At 40.9% G+C, this 22,674-nt stretch overlaps 2 protein-coding genes across 5 annotated transcripts; one reads left to right on the top strand and one right to left on the bottom strand.

The window, feature by feature from the left end:
- Nucleotides 1-254: 254 nt before the first annotated feature.
- Nucleotides 255-10,391, bottom strand: LOC145484019 (uncharacterized). Of its 3 annotated transcripts, none has more exons than XM_081462612.1 (12): nt 10,262-10,391; nt 9,928-10,123; nt 9,797-9,840; nt 8,778-9,062; nt 8,265-8,304; nt 7,422-7,724; nt 6,271-6,403; nt 5,777-5,978; nt 4,585-4,734; nt 4,223-4,409; nt 3,785-3,937; nt 255-2,735 (listed from the first exon to the last, which is right to left on the bottom strand). In XM_081462612.1, the coding sequence occupies exons 1-12, from the start codon at nt 10,388-10,390 to the stop codon at nt 646-648; spliced, it is 3,912 nt and encodes a 1,303-aa protein (XP_081318738.1). In that variant the 5' UTR covers nt 10,391; the 3' UTR covers nt 255-645. The 3 variants fall into 3 exon arrangements, with proteins under 3 accessions (XP_081318738.1, XP_081318739.1, XP_081318741.1); XM_081462613.1 differs by having other exon boundaries at nt 8,778-9,059; XM_081462615.1 differs by lacking the exon at nt 7,422-7,724.
- Nucleotides 10,392-10,436: 45 nt separating this feature from the next.
- Nucleotides 10,437-21,390, top strand: LOC145484020 (protein phosphatase 1 regulatory subunit 36-like). Of its 2 annotated transcripts, XM_081462616.1 has the most exons (16): nt 10,437-10,650; nt 11,772-11,839; nt 12,860-12,976; nt 13,438-13,677; nt 14,668-14,766; nt 15,111-15,251; nt 15,785-15,827; nt 17,003-17,085; nt 17,452-17,504; nt 18,277-18,352; nt 18,441-18,470; nt 19,012-19,107; nt 19,527-19,574; nt 20,119-20,226; nt 20,737-20,774; nt 21,080-21,390. In XM_081462616.1, exons 1-16 carry the CDS (start codon nt 10,456-10,458, stop codon nt 21,127-21,129), a joined length of 1,485 nt encoding a protein of 494 aa, XP_081318742.1. In that variant the 5' UTR covers nt 10,437-10,455; the 3' UTR covers nt 21,130-21,390. The 2 variants fall into 2 exon arrangements, with proteins under 2 accessions (XP_081318742.1, XP_081318743.1); XM_081462617.1 differs by lacking the exon at nt 14,668-14,766.
- The last annotated feature ends 1,284 nt before the right edge of the window (nt 21,391-22,674 follow it).

Raw genomic sequence — 22,674 nt, 5'->3', positions numbered from 1 at the left:
CGCAACTCGAAGTTTGCTCTGGAGAATAGCACTGCTACACCAGCTACTTCAGAATCCTAATTGCTTTCTCGATCTAAAGCGTGTTTCAGAATACTTCGAAGCGCAAAGCTAGGACACGCTTTTAAATCCAGACCATTGCTTCAATGGAAAAGATCTTCAACGCCGCAGGTTGAATACGTGCACCCTCGTACTTCAATGAAAAATTCCACTGGTACGATTAAGGGATGTGACGGTACAGCCTTCAAGACGTCGAGTTTTCGACAACACATCATTAAACTTTTATTACACACCCAACAAGGAATCAGCTCAACTTGCCAAATGGTTTTCCCTTGCTTCCTAACTTGCCCACTAAACGATTACTCGGTAAATATGCGACGACTGGATCAAGATTAAACGGTGAGTTATCTATGACTAATCTACAAGGTGCAGGTCTCGCTGCTAAGAATTCTTAAAAAAGAAAACGAACAAACAAACGACAAAAAAATCCCTAAAATGTTGATTTAAATCCTGGCAATCAAGTTCCCGAGTGTCACTCGAAGTCTAAAACTTGCATAGCAAATCTTACGAAATTGTTCTGTCTCAAAATTAGATATCCAGAAGAAGAACTGTTCACCAACGCAGATCAGTGTCTCCGGCACTAGTGTCTTAATATCGACGCATCATGACACGGGGAGCTGCTTTGTAAGGCTCGTATCGCACATCAGCTGTGACGGGATGACGTCTTTCTGGTCCAGGTACGGCACTGCCGTTGTACGCTGCTCGGCCGACGGGCGTAGCTAGAGAGCCGCCAGGTTGATTCCACGGTGTTGGTGCGGTGTCACGGGCGGGAACAGCCGCCCGTGACCTGTCATCAACAGCTGCGCGTCCGGCGTTTGACAGACCAAGCGCTGGGTTGGCAGCTTGGCGGGAATCCATTCCATTTCCCCACGCGCCTCTGGGCGGGATGGAATCACGGCTGATTGGCGCGCGAGTGTCACGTGCATCGTAGATGGCTCCCGGACGTGGCACGCTCTGTTTGGTCTCCGCACCTCGGTCTCTGGGACGTTCTCTCTCTCTGGCAGCTAACGCGTCACGATCTCGTGACGTTAAGTTACCACCGTGCGTGTCACGCCAGTCACGTGTGGGTGGCTTGCCGGATTCCACTCCTGCTGTTAGGCCTACGGCGCGATGGCTGGCGTCCATGGACAGCGAACCGAACCGTGCATCAACATGGGCTGAGCGGAGGTCTGGGAGAGTCGACGTGTTGTGGGTAAAACCTGCACCGCGTTCAGCTTGTGGGATGGGTGGCCTGCTATCACGTGGGTCAGGAGCCCGCCAGCCAGGCTCCTCCATGGATTTGTTCAAATCACCTCGTACGTTATGCCCTTGGGCTCCAGGACCCGAACCCAGGATGCCCCTGACACCAGCACGCTCCAACAGGATGGACAAGCTTTTCTGTGGATCCATTCCAGCTCCGAGGACACCAACATTGCCTCCAGACAAATCTGCTCCGGCTGCTGCCCAGGCTTTGCTCTCGTGATTGCTACGGTTGTCACGTAATTCCCGATCACGTGCACCTCTGGAGTGGTCGTGTGGCTTGTCACGCGTACGATGGCCGTCATCACTGCGCCGTTCTCGTTCATCTTTTTTCAGGCGCCTCTCGTCAGCTCGACTCCACTCCTCAGTCCTACGTACGTCACGCTCACGGCCACCACTAGTCGCTTGTCGTCCTTCCTCGCGATGACTTCCTCTCGAGTCACGCCGTTCAGATGAGACGTCGGCACGGTCACGTCTGGCGTCACGTTCATTGATACCGCCACTGAAGAAGTCACGCGGTCTCCCCTCGCCCACAGCAGCACGTTTGGGCTCTTGCCAGTATCCAACTTGCTTCTGAGTGTCACCGCGTTCAAAGGAAGCAGCAGGGCGCTTCAAGTTCCGACGATCACGCTCTAATCGTTCACGTTCTAATCGCTGACGGTCCAAACGCTCACGCTCAATGCGTTCACGTTCCAAACGTTCCAAGCGTTCACGCTCAATGCGTTGCAAGCGATCACGTTCAATTCGTTCACGCTCAAGTCTTTCACGTTCGAGTCGTTCACGCCTTTCTCTTTCCAGACGCTCACGTTCCTCACGCTCACGGCGTTCACGTTCTCGCTGGCGTTCCAATTCTCTCTGTCGTTCCAATTCGCGTTGAAGACGCAAGCGTTCTCGCTCTTGTCTCTCGCGGATCTCTCGCTCACGCAAGATCTGAATTCTTCTTCTTTCTCGTTCCCTCTCGCGTTCACGTTCACGCTGTCGTTCAGCGATTTTCTCGCGTTCAAGTCTTTCGCGCTCTCGTTTGAGTCTGTCTTGTCGCTCGCGTTCACGTTGTTCTCGGATCTCTTTGGCTCTCTCCTGACGCTGTCGTTCTTGGCGGTCACGGCGGATCTCATCAAGAGACTTTATTGGACTCTTGCTAGGTTTTTTATCGTCCTTGTCTTTACTTTTGTCTTTCTCTTTGCTTTTGTCTGCCTTCTCTTTTTCTTTGTCCTGGTCTTTTTCCTTGTCCTTTTCCTTGTCCTTTTCCTTTTCCTTTTCCTTTTCCTTTTCCTTGTCCTTGTCCTTGTCCTTTTCCTTGTCCTTTTCCTTTTCCTTCTCTTTCTCTTTCTCCTTATCCTTGTCTTTATCTTTGTCTTTCTCCTTGTCCTTGTCAGAAGATTTATTCGACCCGACTGGTTTAGAAACTTCGTCTTTTTTGCCGCTTGAAGAAGTACTTCCTGCGAGATTAGCATTAATCATAAAACAAAAGAGAACAATTTACACTCAAGATCAAACAATCGGGGAGAAAAATGCTTCATTGGATAACAAGCCCATGACAGACAACACTATAGAGAAACAAAACCTCGACCACGTCGAGGACTACGAAATCACGAGCATGCAACAACAAAAAAGGTTTTGAAATTGTAACAACCGCACTTGGCTGTTGTTATTTAACTCTTAAGGTTTCAATCTACTGTAGCACTGGCTGGCATCAGGGCAAAATCGCCTTCACAGACTTCATGTGCCTGGCGTCCTGTATCCAACGAAACCCTGCCATTCACAACTTCAAACATCAACACAGCAGAACTCGAGGGCCACAATCGCCCTAGCCAAGGGAAAATGAACCGTCAAGGTCAGAAAATAAATTCTCCTCAATACTTTACATGCGATTCTGGAATTCTTCAGATGAGAACCTGGAGTTTCATCAAGACCATCCTCCTTGTGATCAGGTCCGTTATGATGGTAAATTGTTGCTTGAATTTGTGCCACGAGAATTTTGACACATTTACAAATCAGTGCTGGTAAAAGCCATGGGAAAAGTGGAGAAGAATGGGGTCAGCAAAGAGACGTCCATAATAGCATCAGTATGGAATAAACTGGCTGAGCAAGTCATGAATCAACGTCAGATCACATACACATTCTCACAGCAAATTAACTGGTACCAATGAAATTGTTTTCAATTGCATGGATTCCACAAGTGACATCAATAATAGCGCCAATGTGGAAAAACCTTGGTGCAACAAGTTAGGACCCGACATAAGATATCTAAAATATTCTCACAAAAATGGCATCTTAACAGATAAATAAAAGGAGTTCACAACAGATCGCCACCATTTCAAACAACAGAGTTGCATGGAAGGACCATAACAGTGGACCAGAATAGCAAACTTCCCACATTCAGCTTTCATGTGTGTTACCTAGTAATATTACAGCAACATAAGACTTTACTGAGGTACTTCACAAAAACAATCAACGTTAACATAAACGCTAGCTAAGCATAACTGACCTGTTTTCTGTTGTTTTGGAGTTGGTTTAGAAGATGACTTAGCCGGTGTTTTAGTTGTTGTTGATTTACCAGTTGATTTCTCAGCAGGTTTCTTCCCCTTGTCTGTTTGCTTCTTGTCGTCAGTTTTGGCTTTGGATTTATCTGATGCATCAGCTGCATAAGAAACAAAAGAAACATTGCAGAGGTTGTGCCATATTGCAAGATTCACCAGGATGCAAGTTAGAGTCTTATTCTGTGACTACCATGTGGCACTTACTTTCCGCAGCTTCTAATTTTTGCAGCTTTTTTCACAGTCCACAGAAAAAGTTCCCGTGAAAAAAAAAAACTGGCAAAAATTCTCTCCACTAAAAATTACTTACCTAATTAAATTTACAGCTTGACTAAAAGTAATGTTTTCTTGTCTTACATGTATATTTGCCTATACTAAAATGCCATTACCTGGTTTTTTATCTGCTAGTTTCTTTTCAGCTGGTTTTTTGTCGGCTGGTTTCTTGTCAGCAGGCTTTTTGTCGGCTGGCTTTTTTTCGACTGGCTTTTTGTCAGCTTGCTTCTTGTCAACCTGTTTCTTGTCAGTTTGTTTCTTCCCAGATCCAGATTGAGTTGTCGGTAGGCGATCACCTTTGGCCTGAAGAAAATAACCCACAAAAATAACATTAGTTTCTAGTCTGTGGCATACAGTGTATGAAATGATTAAACTAAAAGCCCAAGTTATGTATGAGTGAATAGTCAACAAGGCATAGCCGAGTTGTCTGAAGATATATCATACCGGGAGAGTATCACAAGACAGATATTTCACTTACCCTATCCACTGTTATGGTCCTTCCATGCAATTCTGTGCGGTGGAGGTGTGATATACACTTGGCCGCCTCTTCACTGGTTGACATGGTAACAAGCCCAAAGCACTGGGCTCCAGGAGCCTTTGAATTTGTAACAATCTTGGCACCAACAACCTGAGAACCAGCAATCGTCAAGCAAATATTTTAGCCCAAGGAAAGACCATTCAACGTAAATCCTCGAATAAGTGCCCCCTTCAAATAAACGTCCCTCCTACTGGCCAAAATTTAAAATAAGCACTCCTCCTCGAATAAGTGCCCCCTCCCCTTACCCCATTTTGTTGATGAGTAATGAGACAACAAAGGATGTACAGTATTAGATGTGTAGTATTAGATTTGCACATTGTTTCAGTTTGTGAACACATTAAGTGAACATTTTGAACACTTTAAGTACTAACGGTGCCATGATTTAAACTTTAGGATCATAAAGATCAGCTCTTAAGGTCGATAAACAGCTTATGTTGTTGTTTACGCGCAGATGATGCATTGAAAAAAATTATCATGTCAGGCCACCATTTGAGAAAAATCAAATAAGCGCCCTGCCTCGATTAAGCACCCCCCTTGAATAAGCGCCACCTATTTTCTCCTAATTTTGAAATAAGTGCCCCGGGCACTAATTCAAAGATTTACGGTATAGGAAGTCAAGGTGGATCAGCAGTTATTTGCACTTCATATCAATTTAAATGATAGCAGCAAAAAATGCCATACTGGATTGCTGTAACAGACAAGATTTCTGTTCCAGTAAAAAACCTTGCATCAGCATCAAGTAAACAATGAATGAGCACTCATTTCAGTTGGACATCAGACTAGAATGGGTAGCACATTCATAGTTTTGTCATACAATCCAAGATGGAATCGCATGCGTCATGTACAACATGAAAGAAAGAAAAGTGTCCCTTAATGTTAACATGATTTGAAATCTCATTGTCCCATTTCAGCAGTACAAGTTTTCACACTAAGCAACCTCTAAATGTGAGGTTTTCTTAGCCTGAACACTGTAGACAACTAACAAGATGTTAGGGGGTACCAATCCTATAAAAAGGATTATTTTAGTACTAATACTCCTAGTCACTTCAAGCAAGGTAATCTAGGCTTTATTTTGGTCTGAGAGTAGGGACAAAAAAAACCAAAACAAATGTAGTTAACTTTACTTCCTTACCTTTCCGTACTGACTGAATCGTGTTTTCAGATCAGCAGCTCTTGTCACAGAGGACAGATTGCTGACCCACAAGCTTTTGCCAGTTTCTTTCTTGTCCTTTGCTGATGACGTACTCTTACTTGGTGTTTTAGTTGCCTTGCTGTCTGTAGTTTTGGAGTCTTTACTTTTTGTATCACTTGTTTTACCTTTTGTTTCCTTGTCACTGGAAAAGAACAAGATGGAAAAAAGAAACTGTCAACCAAACTGACAAGGTTTAAGAGTTTACAGTGTCGACAGAGCTTTGGTCACTAAGACAGTTCCAAGTATTGCAAATGACCAGAAAGAAAAAACAAATTCATGACAAGTCATCAAAACACTGACAAGGTGGCCGAGACTGGTGTTTCCTCAAGAGCAATGTAACAAAACATTTACTGTCTGTTAACGCTTGTATTCCTGTTCTTGGAATTTATGTCACCATATAAATTATGTTAGAGACTTACAACACCTTACAGTACCTCTGAGAAGAACCAGATGTTTGTGATTTTGCAGTTCCTCCATCTTTAGACTTGTCTTCTCCTTTTGCTTTCTCTGTGGGTTTGGAATCAGCTTTTGACGCATGTGATTCGCTATCCTTTGATGACATTTTACCTGTTAATGAAATTCAGTCCAAAGTTAGATTATTGTTTCAAATGCTGATGCCATAAGAACAAAATTAGCATAATCAAGGGTGCATACAGATAGATTTAATAGATGTTGACCCTCTCAATCCTACGATTGAAACATCAGTTCTCTCTATTGATCACCAAACATTTCTTTTAATGTTAGTTAGTTGATGATTATCAGCTAGTTGATGATTTTCAATATTCTCCTCAACCACCAAGTTGTTGATGTCATCATTCTTAGGAACGAACGAGTCTAGACATTACAGCACTTCTTTACAATGACAAGAATCTCTTTGGGATATCAGACGTTTCAGTTGCAGAACTTCAGGTCCTTTTTGTTTCCAATCTGGTCCTGAGTTAAAAGACATGACCACTTAATGCGTACAGATCCACAGAGATCAATGGTTTTTCAGTGCCTTCTTCATGTGTCAAGAACCAGTTGGATTTGCATCACTGATTCCTTGAAAGGCCTTTTCTTTCTCTCTTATTCTTTGTTCTGTCATTCTTCTCCAATTCATCTAAGCTTGGGCAAAGCTCAGCAGATTACACCCTGAATACATTTCTTCACACTCCTGTGTTCTGGGAATGCTCAGGGAGTGATTTGTGATACTTTGGTTCCAATCTAGACCACTGACATTTTGTTGATTCCAAGTCTACCAGGTGGATGCTCACCAAGAGGTCATCCCGAGATTTTACATATCGCTGTTCAGCTTCTATGAGGCTTCTTACTGTATTAGACTTGAGGCCATTTTCATTTGGATCTGGTAGAGGATGCAAGTGATCAAGACTTACAAGTATCCCTCTTCGTGAAAATTGTGTTATGACAAAAAAAACCTTTGTGCCATGACTGCAACCCATTATCAATGTTCTTTGCTGAAGATAAAAATCCATCACAAGTCAACTTTTTCAGCCATATAAAACTAACATCCACTTATTATTTTACGGAGTTGCACCTGAAATAGTTACAAATTCTACACATATTGACAGTAAACATCTTTTGGCACCTTTGTCAGATTTCTCTTCTGCTTTTTCTTGATTCTTTGCAGCAGCTTCTGCAGCAGCCGCCGCCTCAGCAGCAGCTGCTTCCTTCAGATCGTCATCTAAATCATCTTGAACATCATCAGTGTGTACAAACAGTGAAACTGATAAGCTGTTGTCCTTGGAAGCCTCCAACTCTGACGTGTCCATAGCTGTGACAGTGTCATCTTTAGCCTGTTCACTTGAATCTTCTACACTTATTTCTGCCACCGATGTCTCCATTGGTTCTTCAGCCTCAGCCGACTCTTGAGTATCTTCTGCTTTGGTGTCTGATGTAAAGAGACCGAATTAACATTTCAACCTTGCCATGCTTCGGAAATCGTCAACCAAACAGGTATGATCTACAATGCTTTTATATTAGTCACACTAAACAGGGGTAGACACTAACAACCAGCAAAGTATTGTGCTTAGACAAGCCGAGTAAATTAGAACATAAATACACATTTCCATGAATTGCAGTGGCTTTGTACTAATTGCTGAATGTTCAGGTAAAAGAAATATAGTATTTTTCATTAGATTCACATGTCTCTTCACATGTTTGCTTAATAATTAATTAACTTCATTTGGTAGTCATCAAGTATTTTCTACTGTTGTCTTGAAAAGAAAAGTTACCATATTTTTAGCATTCTCTAACAGTGCTATATCCTTAGTAAAAAAAAAGGTGCACAGATGGGGGTAATGGAGAGAATCTTCTGGTAAACAAATAAACTATCTAGTTGTCAAGTGCTAACCCCTGCTTTATATAAAATAAATGGCCACAGTTTATAAGTCAATTTATGGTGATGCAAAGCAAACATCCACACATGTACCTTCAGTTGTTTCTTCTTCAACCACAAGTTTGTCATCAACCTGCAACATGCAACAATCACTGGTTAGTATTGACCTTTAAGCGTAAAGAGTGATCAAAACCAAGTTTCTCCTAGCAACATCAATACACAATCATAAAGATAGGTCATACGAATAAAGGAAGTCATCACCAAAAAACAAATACTGCCTTATTTTGAAAGGAAAACAACTACAAATAGGTCTCTAAGAGATGCAACATGCCAAAATCTAAAAGATTTGTGCCTTTTTGATCTTGCCACTTTTTCTGTCATTTAGTTATAACAACTTAATTACAGCTGAAGGATATAAATTATATTAAATCCATTAGATAGCTGGCCATTCAGTTGGCTTATTTGGAAACCATCTAAGGTCTACATTTTGCGATCAAAACATCATGCTCAATAATGTTACAAGTGTTGTCTTTAACTGTCAATTACAAGCTAGTACCAGTCTAATACTGAGGATATGAATATGGTCTGTTTCATTATTAAACAAACCTCTTTATTATCTTCCACCCCATTTGGCTCCTCCAAGTCTTCTAACTTAATATCGCCATCATTCTGTAACAAGTCTGCATCACTCTCTTCGACATCCTTCTCGGTATCCTGTTTCTCTTCAACATCGTCATCATCGCCAGTGACTTCAGATTTCACTGTCAGTGAAGTGTCGATGATGTCTTCAAGCTTATTACTGTCGGATTCATCAGTATCAACAGGCTCTTGTTTGATTTCTTCCACTCCTGTTTCATCATCCTCTTTCTGGACATCACCTTTTTCCTCCTGCTAAAGAGAAGACCCATATCATTTGTTCAGTCTCCTGTACAGCTTAATAACTTCACAGTGCTGCTAGCCAAGTGCTAGCAACTAACTCAATTTAAGGCCAATAGATTTTTACAGAGGCTGGTGCAAAATTAAAAGCTACCTTATAATACTTAATTTTAATTTTAATTAATACTTCATTTTAATTTTACTTAATTTACTTAATTTACACATTCTTTTTACATACGTTGTGGTACAATTTAGCATTTTCCATACTTGGTAACTGTGTTTGATTATTTCATCACATATCTTTCGGTGAAAGTCAAATTTCTCCATCCCAGGACCGCTTTGCATGGTCAAATGTCTGACTGGGGATCATCCCAAGCATCAAGTCCCCGCCTCTTGCCCACAATCCCACTTACACTGATAGGTGCAATAAAGTTATACTTTTCACTTTTACTTCTAGTTTTAGCAAGGAGCTCATAAGTGCTCAAAGTTTGGAGTGAGGTGACTTTGTCAATACAGGATCAATTTGAATACGAAATGGAATGTCTACAAACATGGTTAGGCCATTATTTCACTCCTCCATTTGGTTAAAGAATAGGATCGTACTAAACTTGGTACTAAACATCTTTGTCCCAAAGGTATGATGCAGACAGTACAACACACTCTCCCGCTGGATTTTACTGTACTATTGTCAAGTTAGAAATTCCACGCCGTTTGGTAAATGTTAACTCCAGAAATTCTTCTTAACTCACCGCATCCTCTGGTGGTTGTTCGACCTTCTCTGCAGTTTTCTTCTCTGCAAACGAATTCAACATTTATAGGTTTCAGAGTAGTCTTTTGCAGGAAACTCGACCGACTGCATACGATAAGAATCTTAACTTACTTAAAATTGGTGTAATAGATGTCTTTTTCGCCTGTTTCTGCGACCCACTTTCTCTCTTGGGCGATGTGAACGGACTCAAGAGCAACTGTTCCTCGTCTCCTGTGACATCTTCGTCTTCATCACCGGTAACATCTATGCTATCAATGGGAATGAACTCTGCCGTTTCCTCGTCGACATCTTCTTCTTGTTCCAAGGCCTGTGGAAATACATAAAGCTTAACAGCTCAATAAAACTACAAGAAAGCCGGACGGCTCAATGATCAGTTTCCCGCGATTTGCATACCGAAAGGAACGTGGCGAATGCTGATATTTTTCGACGCAAATCGACAAATTACCTTTTGCAAACGTTCTATTAAAACTGCCTTAACTCCACTCTTCTCTAAACCTCTGTTTTCGAGCTCCTGACGGAGATCTACTACTCGTAAATCGGTAAGTTTTCTGCCGCCCAACAAAACACTCGCCATGTTCTCGCATGTGGTTCGGCGCGAGCAAAGGCCCGAGCAAATCTCCCGGATGATGTATCTCCGCAATGCCTTATGGGAAAACGACCACATGGGAAATTTTACACGATGGATCACGAGCGATCACGGAAATATCCGAAGATCGCAGGCTCAACGACTTCCTTGTCATAGCAACGAAAACAAAATGGCTGCCTTTCCATTTCATTTCTGACAAACTAAGTTGCAGTTTGTTTTGCTTTATAATGGCCCAGGCGGATGACTTAGTAAGTATTGAATATGTTGACAGTTTGCAAAGAAATTGTTTCATCGCGTCGCTGAAACGTAAGCAGTTATTTCTTCCATGAAATTTTGACGTTCAGAAATATGTTGAATCCACATGAACCGAACAGACACTTAGTTGGAAAAACCTGGCTGCTAACAAGAAGCAGAATCCAAGGGTTAATTTTTTCAGAATGATGAATTTTCTTATTCTCAAAATATATAAGGAATAAATTGTCAGTTATTTCATTTCTCCCCTTGGATAGCGACTGCTCATCTAAGTCCACAGATTAATCAGCCATTATTTTGTGACGGTCCCCTCACAGATACCCAGTGCTCATTATACTCCTGGACTCCTGAATGGAGAGTCAAGAGACACTTTGAGAATTAGTGTCTCGCTGAAGAACACAACACATGACTCCAGCTAGGGTGACAAATGGCAAAATCCAAAATTTGCCGAGAAGCTAAGGCCCTTGTTGGAAAATCCAAGACTGAGGATTAAACAGCTTTTAGACTTAGACTAATCAAGAGCAGAAAATTGAGACTTTGGGACTATTAGATTATAGATAGGTTTTGGAATTTCGAGATCAGATGGTAGCATTTGCCACCCTTACTTAGTCCTGCAATCCTGAATTTACTGCATTAGACCTACATGTAAGACTGCCTCATCCCTCATGTCTTTTCTCTGATAAAGCTCTTGGCATGTATTTCTGCTACCAAGATGTTGTAGAGAGAACTTGAGCTATGAGTTAATTACTATGAACAGAAATCAAAGCTGTTTTTTATAAATAAACATCTCCATTTGGAGCGAAAATATGCTCAGATATTTGTCAGCAGACATTATCTGTTCAGAGAAGTGAACAGTTTTCCAAGAGCGAAGCTCATGGAAAACTGTGAGCTTTGAGCTTTGAGCTTTGAAACTGTGAGCTTCAAATATTTTTCACAACATGCATGGTTTTGACAATTGGAGAATATCACTCTGATATTCCCCAGTGTTAGCTGGGGCATATTTAGTCACATGATGCGTTTAGACCAATCACATGCAAGTGAAAATATTTGATGGATTGTAATGCCTTATATGATGGGAAGATAAATTAAGTCAAATTTGAACTTTGTATTGTTGCAGTTCAAACCTTCTCAGCTCAGTAGAAGATGGGTTTGGAAAGAAGAGACAAACACATTGGAAGCAGTCAGGTATAGTAACAGAATTTCTCGAACACATTTATTTAATAATTCAAGTTTAAAGAAAGGAAATCATGACCGTGATGGTGTTTGGATATCTGAAATTAGCATTAGATTTTTACGATTTTTATTTCTCGGTTTTCTGCTTAGTTTTAGTTTCAATTGAGAAGATGTCTCCAACACTCAAGAGAGTGTTTGACCATATTTTCAAAAACCTCTGTCAAAGTTTGTAAAAGATACTCCACTGAGCCTCATATTTTAAACTCTCTTTTCAGTGTTGGAAAATGTGGTCAAAAAGGGTATTTCATGCTTAATATAATCATTATGTAATACTTCTTATGCTGTTATGTAAATTCTCACCAGGATTTTAGATGAGAATTGCATGAATGGTGTAAGAGAGGTCTGAATAAATGAAATATATTTCATGTTATGCTTTGCTGGCATTGTCAATTGCCATTAATTATTGCAAAGTGTACCAATGAGGTATAGTTTGAAATAGACTGTCAGCCAGTTGCCCTTTTGCTCTTGAATCGGTAGTGAAGTCAAGAACACAAAAACTGAGCATACGAACATGATACGTAGAGTTGCAGTTGTGTACAACTCACAGCTCCCACCCTAATACCACTTGCCACTAAGACTTTCAAGAATGGTTATCGTGCTTGAGAGACCACATTCTCTCCTCCCTTTTTGCATTCTTCCGTAAAGATTATAAAGCAAATGTGAGACTGCTGATGCTTTAATTTCAAAAGAAGCCTCCATAGTACCTTATCATAAACCACCATATCTTTAGAGTGCATGTAGAGCAAGTGCAGGAAACAAAGAACAGTACATCACTTTGTACAGCATGAACCTGTGGTAAGAGCAAGTAAAAAGCTTCCAGGATTTGTGTTGCTTTGGTGGTTTCTTTCGTTTTCTAGAGTAGGCACATGTGTTTTCGAAGGAATGCTAATAATTTATCAATAATCTTGTTAAAATAGATATTTGTGTTATTTTATCAAGGTTGTGTTTTTCTCCATATTTTCTCAAATGTAGCACTGTTCCAGGCAGCTTTGACAAAGGTACCAACTTTCACCTTGCTGCAAACAAAGCAAAAAGAAGCAAAGGAGGCTTAGGAATCCACTTCCAGGATCTAAACAAGAAAAATGATAGGTACATCTAACATGGCAAAGAACTAATATTAATCAGTGTGACTCTGTTTGCCATCACTGACAGTGCACATTCTGGAGTGAGGCAGTATCCTACCAGGGCTTTCATTAATTTGATCTTCACACTAGTAACAAACTTGTTACTTTGTGGGTGAATTGTATCAACCACAATCAAGCTAACCAGTACCTGTAACATCAAGCACCCATCAAGCATAATCAGTATCACTGCAGCTGCAGCTTTTTCCAGTCATTATTTTAATTTTATATCCTCTACATGCCATTAGTCTAGAGCTCCATTTTTTTGCAGTCCTTTGTATGTAATGTTGAATCTAATGCTTTAAGTTTTGTGTCTGCATCCCTCCCCTCAGAGGACTTCAGAGTCAGTGTCTTATTTCCTTTGACTTGCTGGCAGGTTAACAGTTGTTGCTGTGTGTGTGTGTGTGTGTGTGTTTTTTTTTAATACAGAGGCACTCCATCAGTTATGTCCAAAAACTATGGTGCAGCAGGAACAACTTCTCGTCGTGGCCAAGCTTATCTATTGGTACAAAGAGCTGGTAACATGAAAGGCTCCTCTCCTCGGCCAAGTGTCAAGGGAGCTGCTGCCAATGAACATGCAACTGTAACTTTAGAAGACATCAAGAGTGTTGCTTTAGATTCCATGCCAGATGTTGATGAGATGCCCTCAGCATTTCAAAAATGTTACAGGTACATACATGTACAATAATTGTATAGTTATCAATGGTAAGTGCTATCTCATTTGGTTGGCTTGCTGAAACCCTTACCATTATTCAACGGTCATCCCAACTGGTTTATACTGGCAAATGGTAAGTACCCTTGCTCTATCCTTCCTTCACTCCTTTGCTTCCTGTTAGACTTTTTGTGATTGAATTCGCTGACCAGTGTAAAAGGTTTTCACAGTCTTAGCGAAGATTCAACGTGGACAAGAAACGATTTCCTCACCGAGTGAGTAGAAAGTAAGAAAGGGCTAATGCAACAGAGAAACGAAAAAAGGAAAACTTGTGTTTGATTAGTTCTCTGAGTTTTATGGAACAGAACGTCTGAACAATACTTTTGAAAGCTGAGTAAGTAATGCAAATTGCATTATAAGTGTAATAATAATAATGCATAACATAATGCATGTAGCGTGACGAATGTCACGTTTTGTTGATAGGGAATCTTAATTGGTACAAAAAGCAGTTTAACTTCTTGTTTTGAATGACGTGGAGGTGAAACAATTTCCTGAGCGTTTGAGACAATCCAATTTCCAAGCTGAGTGGCTCACAGCCACTTTAATTATTCACACTGAGCTCAATCTGTGTTATTATTTTCTAATGATTTACCTGAAGCATATTAGCTTTCCATAAACCAACCCAGTTACCCTTCACAAAGCATCTCACCTGTACATATTTCCTGTTTCCTGGATCAGATCCTTCAGTATTGACAGCAATTGACTTCTCAACTAATGACTATTTCTTTTTCGCTTGTCACTTCTTTTTTACCCTTTTCTAACGCCTTTATATAACTTTCAGCATTAATTGCTGAGGTGGTTGGTAAAAAAAGTCAAGAAACCTAGAGTAAGAAAATTGAATCCAAATTTTTAATGTGAGCACTAATGAAGGGGTGCGAAACAGCAGTAAACAGGCCCAAAAGAACTTAATTACTAGTTACAACTAATAAAACACTTTTTTCTTTCAGCTCTGAGCAATTTGATGAGTTTCTACTGGCCATTTTGAATTACTTTGATGCATTCTTTGAGAGGATGGCTATCGAAAACAAGCCAAAACCAATGGCAGTGTAAGTTACACTATCAGGCATGTATCTTCAGGGAGATTAAGCTACAGTACTCATTTGATCACAATAACGACTGAAACTTGGAGCAACTGATTTATTGAATTGAACACCGAAAGTCATTTGTTTCAGTGTTTTATTCTACCATTGTGGACAAACATATCATGGCATTTCAGCCAATCAAACGCTTTCTAACAATCAACCGTACCTCCTCCAATCAATGTCAAAACACGCTTTGTTGACATTAAGACATTGGGAAGGGGAGAGGGGGATGGAATATGAGGAGCGGAAATTGGACATGGCTGATCTTTTGTTCTGCTTTGTTTATTTTTTTTGTTTTACTTTAACAGTGAGCCAAGCCTGGCTGAGAGAAAGGCTCTAGCAACAGCTGTTGGTAAACAGGAGGCAGCACAAAGGCTTCTGGGACAGTGCTACTGTACGCTTGTGCTGGGCCTGGGACTTGAAGATAAACACCACATGGGATGTGGCCGGTGAGACACTGTGTATGCCCCACTATGCAAATATGCAATATTTATGGACCTATAATAATGTATACAGTGTAATCTTAATTTAAATCAGTGGTATGGATTTGCAATAAACCGTATTTGGAAAATGGTTGAAACATCATCACTTTGAATTTTCTTCGGGTGTCTTCGAAAATGTCCAGAAAACATGGACTTTCCAAAAGTCCTTTCCAATAATTCTTGCCTGGGTTACGTGGCTCGGGCTCGTTGAATAAGCAAACGTCGTCTAATGGCAAGCCTAAGAAAACTAGAAACGTTTGAGAGAGTATTGGAATAACTTTTATAGAGTCTTTTCGACGTTGATAAGAATCGAAATCGAAAGCACTGCATAACTGGTTTATAATTCCAGTTCGTACACTCTTCAAGCTTCGAATATTACATGTAAAAATTGTCCATGCATAAACCTTGATTGTGGAGTTGATTAGGGGTCATTCAATGTGGAAGGTCTAACATTATTATGCTGCACAGGCAATGTTTACTTGTTCATGGCTTGCTTTTAGGCAACGCAGCTCAGACACAAGTAGGGACAGAGAGCTGTATGAGGTACGTTCAGTTGTACTTGTAGGTAAAAAAAAATCTGGATACGAGCAAAGCGGAGCTTATCCGGTTTCTGTAGCATGAAGCGACTAGGAGTATTTCTACTCCCCCCTGGATGGGATGCTAGTCCATTCACAGTGTTACCCCCAGCATTAAATTCGCCGTTACCCATTTATACACCTGGATGGAGAGAGGCACTGTTAGAGTAAAGTGTCTTGCCCAAGAACACGACACAATGCTCAAACCCGGACAGCTCAATCCGGAGACGAGCGCACTAACCATGAGGCCACCGCGCTTCCACAGACACGTTCAGTTGTGCTTAGAACATGATCTATATATTGCAAGTGAATATATGAAAGATCAATATTTGAACTGCAGAGAAAGATGTAAAGACAAGAATGATCATCGCAGTTATGTGTGAAATTAAAGCCTGAATTATTCTATATTCCTGTCTAATGGCACTTTACAGTTACATCAGTCATTAAAACAATGACGATGACTGAAGGTAACAATGTTATCCATACCAGTCTCTTAAATTTAAATGAGTTACCACTTTGCAACGTTTACCAAAAACACCAAACATTATCAGAAAAGCATCACCTGTAATTCATTTATTTTCAAGTACTGTAGCCTGCGAAGCAAACGCACCCGTGCGAATGGAGAGCTCTTCCGATTCAGGCCATGCGAAAATTGGGGCGGGAGCAAAAATACTCGTCAAAACGGGGACTGGAGGAGCGAGCGAGGGAACCTTCGTCGCTCGCCCCACCTCTCGCTCCAATTTTCACGCGATCAGACTTTGCTCGTTCGCCTTCTCCTACAGCAACGTTTGCTATGCAGGCTACACGTGTTGCCATCTGTATTTCAGCAAACTTGACCACACAACAGCGGACGATTGGTAAGCACTTTGGTATAAAATCTATGGTCATGAAATTGTTTTCTGTAGAAAGAAACAAATAAAATTTAAATGATAATTTGGCTGCTTTTCAGTTGATCAGTTTTGTTAAGGTCAGTGGAAAGAGTTTTCTGGTGTGGTCTTTAGTCAAGGATGAGTCAGGAATTTGCGGGGTTTTTTTTTGTGTGTGAGCGGCATTTATGCTTGCGTTGCCACGCCACTGGTCTCGTAGTTGACCGAGCAAAGAGATTAGATAGTTTTTGAATCGTTTGTGTTTCTTTTTCCAAAGGCTCTTTATCCATTTTCTGCATATGTGACCTACATTGCGTTCAGACGGCAACACCTGGATCTAATACAAAAGGAACTAGGAAGGTGGGTCAATATTTTAATGAGCCGTTTCTGAGTTGTCTTTTCTGTCCATGTCAAAAAGAACCTTCACGCGAAAATGGGTTTTACTTACAGGTTCATTTTCACGCAAAGTACTCGTTCAATATTGAACGAAATAAAAACGATTTCTGACTCCCTTTTGCCTAAGTGATAATTTTTTGATCTTTTTCCACAGTTTTAAGTAATTATTTAGACAAATCATTTAACACATTAAGACCAGTTCGTATATCACAAAATTTGCTAAACTTCTGTGACTTAGGCCCTCATCCTCAATCTTTAAATTCAAGATCTTGTTCTTCTGTTTATTATTTAAGGTGTCCATTCTCTTGCTTACTGATTTTTCCTTCTCAGATTGTTTCGCTCGGACACTTTTAACCCTGCAGGGAGGCCACAGGCAGTCAAAGGTACTCATAACTCATACAGTTATGGAAATCTTTTCCAAGCTTCCTGCGTAGACGTTGAAACTTTAACTTTTTGGGCTAAAAAGATTGCGTGACGAACCCAAAAACGCTAGAGTTCTCCCATTCTTGTACTCAAGGCCACCTGTCCCTCTTAGCCAGCGGGGCCTTGGCACGAGATAAGGCCCATTCATCGTGCCAAGGTCCTGCCGACTAAGAGAAAGAGATAGATCTGGGAACGAGAATGGAGTTCTCCCCAAAGGATTCGCTAGGCTTCTACTTCGTTCATATGTGTCGAACCCCCCGATCTTTACTAAGATTAGATATGTTTACCATTCGACCAATGAAGGCGATGTTTGTTTTCAAAGTGATGTCCTCAAACAATCCATAGAGAGCTTAAGCAAATCACGACGACGACGGCAACGAGAACGCCACCAAACAAAAGGTTTAACGTGCATAACAATAGCTGTGCACGTGCATTATAAATCTTTGTACATTTCTTTGCCGTCCTCTGAAAAACAACAACGTGAAATTATCAAGTTCTGCGTAGTCTGAGGAACGTAAACGACGACGGCTAATTTTTCGTATTTCCATTAGATATTGAACGCTGTCATTGCATATTTAGCCTCAGCACGGTTTTAGAGCCACTCGCGCACTCAACAGATCTAGACAGTTACGAATTTCGCTGATAAGATATAAATTCATTTTTGACTAGGCGTCGTCCTGGGCGTCACCGTCGTGGTTGCTTAAACTCCCTCGTATCTTTTTATTCTTTCAGAGGTGTATGCAATAGATCGTCTTAAGGACAGCACCAAGCAGCCGCTGACGCCCGCGGAATACCGCAGGCTCAAACCGTGAGTATTGCCATTCGTACTCTCGTTCTCATCAATAAAGAACCTACACTGTCATTTATTAGTAATCTTTTCACTGATTGCTTTACAGAAAAAGACCACCCATTAAGTCTATTATCAAGTAAGTACTCACATTTCCTTGTATAAGACGAAGTGCATGTCAAACTGAATCCAAGTCGCTGGTGGTTTTGTCAAACGTGTGAAACATTCCGATGTAGGGACTTCCACATAAAAAGGTCGGGGGTGCTCGTCATATCTTTTAGGGGTTAAAAAAACAGTTTTGGTATCTCTTAGGCTGTTCAGCCTCAAAAAATCCTCAGCGGGAGTTTTTGTGGTACTTTTTAGGGTATTGAGTCGAAAATAATATTACAGGAGATATTTCACCATCCTCAGGAGGTATTCGAAGAAATCGTATAGTACCACTTAGGGGTGAAAAAATGTCAAGTCACGCCCACAAAACAGGTTGTTGGTACCTTGTAGGGGTTCTTTTTTGAAATTCCGACGAGTACCCCCATCCTCTTTATATGGGAGTTTCCCCCCCCTCCGGGGGTGAAACAAAGCAGCACTTATTTGACTTGTGTATTTCAATAACTGCCGTATGCACGCTCGCATTACGCATAGGAAACAAGCTTTGTTCTAACCGGATGAAAACTTTTTTTCAGTCAGCGTTCGCCAGTGCTTGTGTCTTTGTTACCGACCTCACAAGAAGCAAGTCCGTGGTTTCTTGATCGCACAAAAGCTCTCCCTTTATCAGAAAGGTAAGACTTGGTTTGTTGTTATCCTGATACGACAGCCGTCAACTCATCCCTAGACCAGAGACAGCTGACGTTTCAGGTCCTGTAATGATTGGTTCTCCTGTAGCATGCCCTAACCAATCAGAACAACGCTACTGTCTCGGTCGATCAGGTTTGTAAAACCAATTGTGTTGTGGCTCATCGCGTGTCACTTCCCGCGCTTTCCACCCGTTGCACCTTTTTTTAGCTCGAGTTCTGATTGGTTTGTTGCATTTGCAAGCCCTCTTATGAAGTAACCCACCCGCACACGCACGCAGACGCTCGCGCGCACGTACGCAGATCCACGCGAACTCGCTCGCAAGCTCTCACTTGCTCGCGAAGTACTGTGTTAACAGTGTATATTTATCAATTTTATTATTATTGTTGTTATTTTGTTGTGGCAGTGATATACCACACGAAGATGACAAACTGGATCTCCTTCTGCAAACTAAGTGAGTATCATGGTTTTGAATAGTTGTGTGCACTGCAGATCTAGTGTGATGATGCGCGTAAAAGTAGTCGTATAAAGACTGTTGTTATATGCTTTATGTCTTTTCATTCTTAATTGTCTAGCTTCACTTGATGACCTACCGCACTGTTTTCTTCTTAATACTTTGAAAATCTCATCTCATTTTTAAGAACACGTCTGTCATGGTATTTTAAGCATGCACAAAATCACCTTGAAATTGAAGGAAACCTGAAAATATCAGTTTACTAAGATAGCAAAACACCGAAGAGATAATTATAAACCATAAAGGAACAAGGATAGTTAAGGATGGAGAAGATTAACACGGATTACAAACGACGAACTTGAAAAACGTAGGGTAAACGTCAACGTTGACGTAACTTCTTTAATAAATATAAGCGATCACCATCTGATCGAATTAGAATTCGCCTTTTTAGAAGTTCACGGTAAATAAAAGAACAGCTCTCAGGAGTTATCTTTGTTTCAACTGCTACCAAACCAGTTAAGCGGGTTCTGATCCTGTTTCGCAGAGTTGGTATAATTGGAGAGCCAATGTCTGGCTTTAATCCGCTCACCCTGGCTCCGTTTGGCGAGGAACACGAGGAGGAGACTGGAGACGAGGATGAATCAAGAAGAAGGTAAAAACGAAAATCGTGTTGTTTAAATAGTATAAAGTTGCATTTATATGCTGCGGTCGAATTTTACCCAGTAATGCTCTTTATTTCATGTTCTAAGCATGTGGCGATCACGTGCCCACGTGGACGCCTTTGAAGTTGTTGCCGCAATGAATCTTTATCGGGAAAACGTTGATTATTAGAAACAACCAAGAATCCAGCAATGAAATGGTGCTTTTAGAAGTAACGTTACCTTTAGCATAGAAGTCGCGGGACAATTCACAAACCACATAGGACATGGGTAACTATTAGCAAATACAAACAAATCCCTTGGGGAGCTGTTATGACCTTTATTGGACCTGGTTGTCTTGACGCAAGTAACTACTCAGGGCATGTTGTGTTTTGCAAATGTTTGTTGAAGCACTTGTACAAACTTTTACACTTGTAAGCTCTTGTAAGCTCCGTAGCCAAGTTAGAATTTTGCTGTATCGAAACAATCGGCCTCTGAACTGTGTTTTATTGATTTCCTTGCAGTTCCCTACCTGGCGAGGCGCCGGTCACACCCACTCAAGGTGAGTAAGCTACAGTTTCTGTCTGTAGCGAATCAGTACGAAGTCATGTTGTTTTGGTTTTCAGACTTTGAACTTTGCACACGTGTGATCACGTTTTCAATCACGTGATGTCTGAGAGTGGCCGATCAGTGCACTCCCTGCTGTGTTTGAAACGATTTCGAAACTGTTGACGGTAAATGACATGCTAATTTTCATGCGTTGAAAAAGAATAGGAATTGTTGTTCCTACTCTATTTCAACACAAACAGAAAGCAGTGCTATAGTGCTTCAGTCCCTGATTTTCTTCATCTTGCTTCTTTGTCTCAGGAGTGACCAGTGTTGTTGAAGAGGGAGACACCGCTGAGCAAGAAGAGTGACATTAACGGCTACGTCCAGTCTCCGCTCCTAGACATACAAACATCTCAACGCAATTTGATAGGAGAAACTGTTGTAAATAAGGTGTAAATAAACTTCGGCTTTGGGAGGAAAATGAATTTCACGATGCAATGGAAATGTAACAATGTCAAGCATTTTTCTCACTCTGAAAGTAACTTGTAAGTCTTATAAAAAATGTCATCCTTGGTGTAAAATGTAAGGTAAATACTTGAAATAAAGAAATGCGTTCAGTTGCGAGTACATTTACTAGGTCTACTAGTATTCATGTAAACTGTAGTGTCCTCTTTTCCTTATTTGGCTGCCTCCCTGATGGACTGTCTGTCTCTCTGAAGGTCTGTCTGTCTGTCTGAAGGGCTGTCTCTCTGAAGGACTTTCTCTCTATCTGAAAGACTGTCTGTCTCTCTGAAGGACTGTCTGTCTGATGGACTTTCTGCCTATCTGAAAGACTGTCTGTCTCTCTGAATTTAGTCCTGAAGGATTTCGTGTTTCTCTCGCATTCTCCACACTGTCTCGATGATGGTTTTAATCTGTGCGTGTTGTTGCCTGTGAATTGTTCTAAAATCTTTGCATTTAACAAAGTTTGTTATCCGTTGAATTTTATTGGCCATTTTGTTCGTCCGTGCTCGATTTTGTAGGAAGCTGCTGTAATGGACCATTTCCGAGTTACCTTTTGCCTCTGTGTCAAAACGAGTCTTCGTCCCAAACCATTCATATGAAAATGAGTTCCGCATACAGGTTCATTTTCATGCAAATCAAAGTCATTTTTGCTCGTAGACTCGTTTTGAAACAGAGGCAAAAGGTAGCTCGGAAATGGGCAGTTGTCAGTAGCGAAGCGCGCGAGTGACGTCATAACTCAGACAAACTCAGACAAACAAATTGGAATGGTGGAAGATTTGAAGCTTTTTTCAAGCGCATAAGCAAGTGCTCCTAAAACAATTTTTAAAGCGAAAATTTGGCGTTCATTTACCTCCCATTTCTCTCAGAGCATGCTTATGTTGTCTGACTCTCGCGGAGTTCCAGTAATTTGCATTCTATTTTTAGACTTCGTGCGCTTCGTTATTACTTTTATTTCACATTTCAAGTCGCAAATTACCAATTTCACTTTTTTGGTTTGCAATATATCAGTGTGTCGTCTTACTAAATAACAATGCAGAGATTGTTTGCTTGTACATAATTAAAAAAAAGAAATGAAAAAAAGAATAGTAATTTGGCTTTGTGAAAATTCCGCCGTTATCATCAAGGCACAACCTCACGCGAATCTGTCATTAAAGGTAGAAAGCAAAGTGATAATTTATTTGCCATTCAAATCATACAAGTGACAGATCATTATTACAATAGCAAAATGAAAAAGCAGTGTCACAAATGCGTGAAAAGCTGCCAAATTGAATCTCCAGTTTTGACAAAAACTGAAGGAAAATGGGCGGATCAGGGCATTTGCGACCAATTGTCAAATGAGTCGCTTTTTACGTGTTACCCAATATTTTCTGTATGCCATTAAAGGAAGGTGAAAATTCAATGTTTTCTTT

The sequence above is a fragment of the Orbicella franksi genome, chromosome 4 (genome assembly GCF_964199315.1).
Source record: "Orbicella franksi chromosome 4, jaOrbFran1.1, whole genome shotgun sequence".
In the NCBI taxonomy this organism is placed as follows: domain Eukaryota; kingdom Metazoa; phylum Cnidaria; class Anthozoa; order Scleractinia; family Merulinidae; genus Orbicella; species Orbicella franksi.
The sequence above is the reverse complement of the archived record's forward strand: the minus strand, read 5'-3'. Positions and strand labels throughout refer to the sequence as shown.

Coding starts and splice junctions, on each gene's coding strand:
- LOC145484019 (XM_081462612.1), bottom strand. CDS start 10,390: ATGGCGAGTGTTTTGTTGGGCGGCAGAAAACTTACCGATTTACGAGTA. Junction 6,404..7,421: donor AGAAGAGAAATCTGACAAAG/GTGCCAAAAGAT, acceptor TTTCATTAACAG/GTAAAATGTCATCAAAGGAT. Junction 3,938..4,222: donor ACTAGCAGATAAAAAACCAG/GTAATGGCATTT, acceptor TTTCTTATGCAG/CTGATGCATCAGATAAATCC.
- LOC145484020 (XM_081462616.1), top strand. CDS start 10,456: ATGCCTTATGGGAAAACGACCACATGGGAAATTTTACACGATGGATCA. Junction 10,651..11,771: donor TGGCCCAGGCGGATGACTTA/GTAAGTATTGAA, acceptor GTATTGTTGCAG/TTCAAACCTTCTCAGCTCAG. Junction 18,353..18,440: donor GAATACCGCAGGCTCAAACC/GTGAGTATTGCC, acceptor ATTGCTTTACAG/AAAAAGACCACCCATTAAGT.